This window comes from Oncorhynchus masou, chromosome 24 (genome assembly GCF_036934945.1).
Source record: "Oncorhynchus masou masou isolate Uvic2021 chromosome 24, UVic_Omas_1.1, whole genome shotgun sequence".
Classification (NCBI taxonomy): Eukaryota; Metazoa; Chordata; class Actinopteri; order Salmoniformes; family Salmonidae; genus Oncorhynchus; species Oncorhynchus masou.
In genome coordinates, this window is record NC_088235.1 from 93873173 (window position 1) to 93882436 (window position 9264).

The 9264-nt window shown below is 41.1% G+C and overlaps 1 protein-coding gene across 3 annotated transcripts in view; it reads left to right on the forward strand.

The window, feature by feature from the left end:
• Window positions 1–8754, forward strand: part of LOC135513052 (volume-regulated anion channel subunit LRRC8C-like) — a 41999-nt gene extending 33245 nt beyond the window's left edge. For all 3 annotated transcript variants that reach the window (XM_064935708.1, XM_064935707.1, XM_064935706.1), the window contains 4 exons: window positions 169–767; window positions 1174–1495; window positions 4039–4401; window positions 4615–8754. In XM_064935708.1, coding sequence (XP_064791780.1) covers window positions 169–767; window positions 1174–1495; window positions 4039–4401; window positions 4615–5181 — 1851 coding nt within the window. In that variant the 3' untranslated portion in view covers window positions 5182–8754. The remainder of the gene's footprint in view (window positions 1–168; window positions 768–1173; window positions 1496–4038; window positions 4402–4614) is intronic.
• Window positions 8755–9264: the final 510 nt, after the last annotated feature.

The window sequence follows — 9264 nt, forward strand, 5'->3', positions numbered from 1 at the left end:
TGGTATGTGTTTGTATGTCTTGTATGTATTTACTGTGTGTGGGTGTGTGCATGCGTAAAATTATGTTTTGTCCAGGACTAGGTTCAATCTGTATCCCGGAAAACAGCCCTATATTGTATATATTTGAAATAAAATGCATTAATCCATTCATTCATGAATTGATTCAAGGACATCAAGAAGAGTAGGGCAATCCTCAATGTGTCTGTAGAGGGGAACCTGGACAACCTGGAGAAGACCCAGTCCCTCAAATCCATCCCAGAGAAGATCGTGGTGGACAATCCCACAGCCAGCGCCCTGGATAAGAAGGAAGGAGAACAGGCCAAAGCTCTATTTGAGAAGGTGAAGAAGTTCCGCCTGCACGTAGAAGAGGGGGACATCCTCTATGTTATGTATGTTCGCCAGACTGTTCTCAAAGTGTTCAAGTTCCTCCTCATCATCGCGTATAACAGTGCTTTAGTCTCTGAGGTGCAGATCACAGTGAAGTGCAGTGTGGACATACAGGACATGACGGGATATAAGCATTTCTCCTGTAATCACACCATGGCCCACCTGTTCTCGAAGTTGTCGTACTGTTACCTGTGCTTTGTGGCTGTGTACGGATTCACCTGCCTCTACACTTCCTATTGGCTCTTCTACCGCTCACTGAAGGAGTACTCCTTTGAATACGTGAGGCAAGAAACGGGAATCGATGACATCCCAGACGTGAAGAATGACTTTGCCTTCATGCTACACATGATCGACCAGTATGATCCACTGTATTCCAAGAGGTGCAAAACTTTTCCTAAATTAGACAATTGTAAATTCTTTCAAGTGATTCAGCTCTTTGTTATTATTGATAAGTATGTAATGCCTCCAGTTATAAAATAAACTATTCATGTGCTAATGCATAGCTGCCCTCTGCTCCAACCCTTCGAAGGGGTTATTGTGTTACTATTTTTCCTTTTAGTTTATTTAGCACATTTTTCAAACTTACTTTTTAAATACTCTGCATTGTTGGTTAAGGGCTTGTAAGTAAGCATTTCATGCTAAGGTCTACACTTGTTTTATTCAGCGCATGTGACAAATATGATTTTGATTTGAATAAAGCAGAAGAAAAGTTTCCATTGCACATCATTTTACATTGTTTTTTTGGACAATAAAGTAATCTTCTTATTCTCTCTTTCGGTCTCTCAGGTTCGCAGTGTTCCTGTCTGAGGTCAGCGAGAACAAACTGAAACAGCTGAACCTGAACCATGAATGGACACCAGAGAAGCTGCGTCAGAGACTGCTGACCAACCACAACGACAGACTGGAGCTGCAGCTGTTCATGCTGTCTGGGCTCCCGGACACCATCTTCGAGGTGACAGAGCTCCAGTCCCTGAAGCTAGAGATCATCAACAACGTAACCATCCCAGCTTCCATCGCCCAGCTGGAAAACCTCCAGGAGCTATCTCTGTATCAGTGTTGCTTAAAGATCCACACCACAGCAACTTCCTTCCTCAAGGAGAAACTCAAGGTATGCTTTTCTGGTAGTGAATTTGGTGTGGCATGGTTTTTTATTTCTCTTGACTTTGTATTCTATTTTTGTCTCGTACAGTATGTGGGTCAGCATTCCGGCTCAAACCACCCAGTTTATCATGTAGTATATACTATAGTAATTTCTGTAGTGTTTTGCGGACTGTAGTGTTTTTGATGACATTACTGTAGTGTTTTTGGAGTCAAGTATTTTTATGAACCCAATAACTAGCCTATGGATATTGATGCACTCGCTTTGTCTAGAGGTCCTAGGCCTAGTTATAGAGCCTTCAAAAGTTATTCACACCCCTTGTCATTTTCCACATGTTGTTACAAAGTGGGATTATAATGGATTTAATTGTCATATTTTGTCAACGGTCTACACGAAATACGTGATAGAAGAAAAATTCTAACATTTGTAAAGATTTTTATTTTTTTGCCAATTATTCTTTTCAAAATTCAAGCTCTGACAAATTGGTTGTTGATCGTTGTTAGTTAACCACTTTGATTTGTAAGAAGATTTAAGTCAACTGTAACTTGGCCACTGATGAACGTTCACTGTCTTCTTGGTAAGCAACTACAATGTAGATTTGGCCTTGTGTTTTAGGTTATTGTCCTGCGAAAGGTAAATTAGTCTTCCAGTGTCTGGTGGAAAGCAGACTGATCCAGGTTTTCCTCTATGATTTTGCCTGTGCTTAGCTCCATTCTGTTTTTGTTTTTTATCCTGAAAAACTCCCCAGTCTTTAACGATTACAAGCATACCCATAAAATGATGCAGCCACCGCTATGCTTGAAAACATGGAGATTGGTACTCAGTAATGTCTTGCATTGGTTTTGCCCCAAACTTAACACTTTGTATTCGGCACAGAATGTGAATTGCTTTGCCACATTTTTTGCAGTATTAGTTTAGTGCCTTGTTGCAAACAGGATGAATGTTTTGGAAAATTTGCATTCTGTACAGGCTTACTTTTCGCTCTGTCAATTCTATTAGTATTGTGGAGTAACTACAATGTTGTTGATCCATCCTCAGTTTTCTCCCATCACAGCCATTAAACTCTGTAACCGTTTTAAAGTCACCATTGAGTGGTTTCCTTCCTCTCCGGCAACTCCGTTAGGAAGGACGCCTGTATCTTAGTAGTGACTGGAAGTATTGATACGCCTAGCAATAGGTGCCCTTTTTTGCGAGACATTGGAAAACCTGGCTGGTCTTTGTGGTTGAATCTGTGTTCGAAATTCACTGCTCGACTGAGTGAACTTACAGATAATTGTAAGTGTGGGGTACAGAGATGAGGAAGTCATAAAATAATGTTAATCACAATTATTGCCATGCAACTTATTTTGTGACTTGTTAAGCATGTTTTTACTCGTGAACCTATTAAGGCTTGCCATAGCAAAGGGGGTATATACTTATTGACTCAAGACATTTCAGCTTTTCATTTTTTATTAATTTGTAAAAAATTTAAAACATAATTTCACTTTATGGGGTATTCCTGTGACCAAAACATACTTTTATCAAGTTCATATTCAGGCTGTAACACAACAAAATGTGAAAAGTCAAGGGGTGTGAATACTTTCTGAAGGCACTGTACAAGGTCTGTAACCTGAAGGAATATGTGCATATATGTGAGTAATCAGCGTATGCGCCTCGGTGTTGAATGTACACTACCGTTCAAAAATTTGGGGTCACTTAGAAATGTTCTTGTTTTTGAAAGAAAATAATTTAATTTTAATAATTTTTTAAAATAACATAATATTGATCAGAAATACAGTGTAGACATTGTTAATGTTGTAAATGACTATTGTACCTGGAAACGGCAGATTTTTTTTTATGGAATATCTACATAGGCATACAGAGACCCATTATCAGCCACCATCACTCCTGTGTTCCAATGGCATGTTGTGTTAGCTAATCCTAGTTATTAATTTTAAAAAGGCAAATTGATAATTAGAAATCCCTTTTGCAATTATGTTAGTACAGCTGAAAACTGTTCCCCTGATTTTAAATAAGCAATAAAACTGGTCTTCTTTAGACTAGTTGAGTATCTGGAGCATCATCATTTGTGGGTTTGATTACAGGCTCAAAATATCCAGAAACAAAGATCTTTCTTCTGAAACTCATCAGTCTATTCTTGTTCTGAGAAATGAATGTGCGAGAAATTCCCAAGAAACTGAAGATCTCATACAACGCTGTGTACTACCTTCACAGAACAGAGTAAACTGGGTCTAATTAGAATAGAGAGGAGTGGGAGGCCCCGGTGCACAACTGAGCAAGAAGACAAGTACATTAGTGTCTAGTTTGAGAAAGACGCCTCACAAGTCCTCAACTTATAGCTTCATTAAATTGTACCCGCAAAACACCAGTCTCAACATCAACAGTGGAGAGGCGACTCTGATGCTTTTAAAATTCAACATTTGTGAACAATTTATGCTTAAAATATCAAAGGGACTCAATTTATTGGAACAACCCATGTGTATTTTGTCTGCTGTTGTCGTTGACATTTAATTTCCACACAGGGATTAATGGAGTATCTATCTCTATCTAAGGTGCTCAGGGTAAAGTTTGATGACAGCAGGGAGCTGCCTCATTGGCTGTACCACCTGCGGTATCTAGAGGAACTCTACCTCATTGGCTCATTGAGTCCTGACGCTTCGAAGAATGTGGGTCTGGAGTCCCTGAGGGAGCTGAAGCACCTGAAGACACTCTCGCTCAAAAGTAACTTTACAAAGATCCCCCAGTCCATCGCAGATGTGTCCAGCCACCTGCAGAGGCTGTACATCTACAATGATGGCACCAAGCTGGTGATGCTCAACAACCTGAAGAAAATGGTGAACTTGACTGAATTGGAGCTGGTGCACTGTGACCTGGAACGCATCCCACATGCTGTCTTCAGCCTCACGAACCTACAGGTATGATATACCATACTATGATTGCCTGATATAAATGGCTACAGTGTCTCAAAACTCTGAGTAGTCAGCCTACAGGCGTGATTTACTGTAACTGCCTGCTATGATTGCATAGTGTCACACAACTAGGGTTGCAAAAAAATATATGTATGGCCAATTGCTGTAATTTTGTGGAATGACACTTATAATAAAAATGTTTTACTCTTAACTCTACAGGAGTTGGACCTGAAGGAAAACAACCTGCGCTCCATTGAGGAGATAGTCAGCTGCCAGCACCTCCACAAGCTGACGTGCCTGAAACTCTGGCACAACAGTATCTGCTACATCCCTGAGCACATCAAGAAGCTTGGCAGCCTGGAGCGCCTCTACTTCAGCCACAACAAGATAGAGATCTTGTCCCCGCACCTGTTCTTATGCAACAAGCTTCGTTACCTGGACCTGTCCAACAACGACATCCGGTTCATTCCGCCGGAGATTGGCGTCCTACAGAGTCTTCAGTATTTCTCTGTGATGTGCAACAAGATCGAGAACCTCCCAGACGAGCTCTTCTTTTGCAAGAAGCTCAAAACCCTCAAGCTGGGCAAGAATATGCTGTCTTTGCTCTCACCAAAGATCTCATACCTGGTTCTATTGACACACCTGGAACTGAAGGGCAACCATTTAGAGCTCCTACCTCCAGAGCTGCGGTTCTGCCGGGCGTTGAAGCGTGGTGGCCTAGTGGTGGAGGACGTCCTGTTTGAAACCTTGCCTTCGGATATCAGAGACAAAATGAAGGCTGAGTGAAATGCTTTACAGTATCTATGCAAAAGGCCCTGCCATACTCTAGCTTCCTGTCCAGGGGGTGTACTTTCACATCAAGCTGCCTTACATAAACAGGAGATTGGCTTCTGCCATATGGGCCATTCCGGCTTGGAAAAACCAATTTACATGTCTGTGGCAAAATAAAATGCCAATCTTGTCTTAATCTGACAATCATAGTCGACCAAAATGTTAGATTTTACTGCATACTTAGCTCATCATGATCCAACTCTAAACACTATACCCTCAGTTCGTAATGGGGAACAGTTATGGTGAATGTTGGTGTATGTTTTTGAGTATTATGTCTATGTGTTGCTATGTGTTGCTATATAACAGAAGGAAATATGGCTTTATGTTGTAATTTAATGGTTCTTAACAATATAATTAGTCACAGGCAAGGTATACTTAGCCCTGGTACCAGACTATTTGTGCCAGAGGACAACAAATGCCCACTTTCATTGAAGCCACGGAAGTTCATGGCTGACTGCAGTTTTGCAGGCATTGATAGCAAAAAACAGGATCCCCATTATAGTGAATGAAAAAATGTCAATCTTCGTGGTCAATGCGCTATTGCATCTTCACATAGGAATGAATGGTGTCATGTGATGGATGTCTTTGTCCATTCATATATACAGTCATTGATTTGTGCTAACATTCGACTGCTTGTACTTGGAATGTTTTGCATGACATGGAGTGGCAAGGAGTGGAATGATAGCATAAACAGATATGGGACCAAGCTAAGGTATACTGTCCATCAGATGATATCAATTACTAGATTGCTTGTTCTTGTATTTATTACACTGTAATGTATTGTGCAGTTTGTCTAGCACGCTTCATTCAACATAAACTGGATGGATTGCAGGCTTATAATCAGAAAATTAGAATGCATACTAGAATGGAAATTGTTAAGAATTCTCTAGTCTGTGGGGTAAAAGTGGAGAGAAGCATTCAAGGCAGTTGTGTCCTCTAGCTATCTCTATGGTCACTTGAGGACAGATGGCATTCATAACAGGTGTGCCCTCTAACCAGCTCTATGGCCAGGTACAAAAACGGGCAGGTTTGAGGGCACCTCCTTTCTATTCCGGCAGAGAAGGGAAACATCCCACACCCACATTTTTCCTGATCTAGGCGGGGCCACTCTGGTCTAATTATTGCCCTCACCCTGCGGAAGGGGTGCCCCAGAGACTGTAGGAAAAGGAGATATCTCACTGGCTTTTTTGGGGGGTCGGGGAGGGTGGAGCGAGTGGGATAGGGGACAATAAGTAGACCAGCGACAGCTGTTCCCTCTCATGTGAGCATGCCAGATATTATAGAGGCAGTGAGCTCACACTGGAAAGCATGCTTAAAGTATTTTTAGCATATTTGAGCATATTCGCGTATGTGCTACTGTGCATCTGCTGGTATAGTGTGAATATCTTTTGAATGCATCAATGTTAACTCTTTAGGGAATATTGTGATGAGTCCAAAGACCAACATTGGAGTGAATCTGACTTTTTTGTCTGAGAATATTTTTTGATGATAAGTGTTACATAGTTAATTGTTAGTAGTTTTTGATAAAATACTGCATTTATTAGTGGGTCTTATGCTTGTGGAAGGCTTATATTGAGCCTAAATATAATTTTGCTGACTGTTTAAAATGCAGTGTATTTTACCATTAATTGTACAACAAAGCATAGTTAGAGAACATTTTTAAAAATTGAGAGATATATATATATCGGGAATCACCCACAAGTTAAAAAAAAATGGAGATATAATTTTTAGTCCATGCCCAGCCCTAACTTCAAGTAGTAGAAGAAGAAAATGTACTACTTCAATATGGAGATACCCTCAATGGCGCTGCCCATAGTCCACTCTTCAGTACATGACACACTCACATCAGGCAAGGATGCACAGGATTCTTGGAGGCAGAAAGACCCCATTGTCAACTGCGCCCATTTTTGTTCATAAGTAATATCTAGATTTACGTCTAAACAAAAACCCTACTTTGGGTTCTTGTATGCTTACAATGTTGTTTTGATTATTGCATGAACAGTCGTTAAGATTATATTTGTTTGTGACCTTTGCAAAAATACCTATTTGGATCCAGCAGTTGTTAGCTAGAATGCTAACACCCATTTTACTGGTTGAAGTTGAGCTTTTTAAGTATAATGCAGTTTTTACATTATATTAAGCAAGACATTCATACGAGTCTTAAAATCTCATTTTAATCCTAAAGTTGTCTGAAATGTACTCATAACAACATGTAAATGGAGCCTTCTTTTGCTGGTGCTCTGAGAACTCCCCCGTGTTCTGCAACCAATATAATAAATGGTGGGTTATATTTTTCCTTTTGGAAATGTTTTTTGCATATCCCAACTCTCCCTGATACACCCTCGGAGAGTGGGGTCATGGCCATTATCAACGGCGACCCTGGCGCAATTAGGGTTAAGTGCCTTGCTCAAGGGCACATCCACAGATTTGTTTCACTTTCTAGGTTCGGTTACCCTTGTGCAGCAATGTTTGCAAATGCAGAAAGGAGTCTGTTCTCTCACAGACGACATAATGGGATATCTACAATGTTTCCTCCTCTATCTATCTCTATGGTACCAACACCAAGTCAAGTAACCATTTTGATTAATTGATCTGTTTTTTTCTGTTACATGTAGTTGCTAATTGACACACCTTAAATCACTGTACACACCTTTTGAGCGTTTGCTTATATTATTCTAAATAAGGCCTCTTTTGTGGCTATTGCATTGCTGCTTGAAATCTTTTCGTGAGCTTTATATTGTTTGATTGCCTGCCATATGATATCCTATGTAGCCACCGCTAGCTTGCTTTAGCTTTTGTCTTCTATGCCACATGCTATTGCAGCCTCTTGGCCATGAGATTTGTTGCATTGCTGCACTAATTATGTATAACTTTACTCATTTACATTGTATTTGTATATTGTCATTGCATTGATATTCACATTATACAAGTTAACAGCCACATAATTATGCACATTATTGTGTGTTATTTGTACCTTTTTACTTTTGTAGATAAACCACACATACCTACCTACCAGTAACTCGAGATCTCGGGGCTATAAGATTCCGTCATTTTGGTTCAAATAAACTCAGCAAAAAAAGAAACGTCCTATCACTGTCAACTGCTTTTATTTTCAGCAAACTCAACATGTGTAAATATTTGTATGAACATACGATTAAACTGAGACAAACTGAACAAGTTCCACAGACATATGACTAACAGAAATTGAATAATGTGTCCCTGAACAAAGGGAGGGTCAAAATCAAAAGTAACAGTCAGTATCTGTTGTGGCCACCAGCTACATTAAGTACTGCAGTGCATCTCCTCCTCATGGACTGCACCAGATTTGCCAGTTCTTGCTGTGAGATATTGCCCCACTCTTCCACCAAGGCACCTACAAGTTCCCGGACATTTCTGGGGGTAATGGCGTTAGCTCTCACACTCCAATCCAACAGGTCCCAGACGTGCTCAATGGGATTGAGATTCGGGCACTTCGCTGGCCATGGCAGAACACTGACATTCCTGTCTTGCAGGAAATCATGCACAGAATGAGCACTATGGCTGGTTGCATTGTCATGCTGGAGGGTCATGTCAGGATGAGCCTGGGAAGAGGATGTCTTCCCTGTAACGCACAGCATTGAGATTGCCTGCAATGACAACAAGCTCAGTCCGATGATATGGTGGCACACCACCCCAGACCATGACGGACCCTCCACCTCCAAATCGATCCCGCTCCAGAGTACAGGCCTCGGTGTAACGCTCATTCCTTCAACGATAAACGCGAATCCGACCATCACCCCTGGTGAGACAAAATCGCGACTCATCAGTGAAGAGCACTTTTTGCCAGTCTTGTCTGGTCCAGCGACGGTGGGTTTGTGCCCATAGGCAATATTGTTGCCGGTGATGTCTGGTGAGAACCTGCCTTACAACAGGCCTACAAGGCCTCAGTCCAGCTTCTCTCAGCCTATTGCGAACAGTCTGAGCACTGATGAAGGAATTGTGCATTCCTGGTGTAACTCGGGCAGTTGTTGTTGCCATCCTGTACCTTTCCCCCAGGTG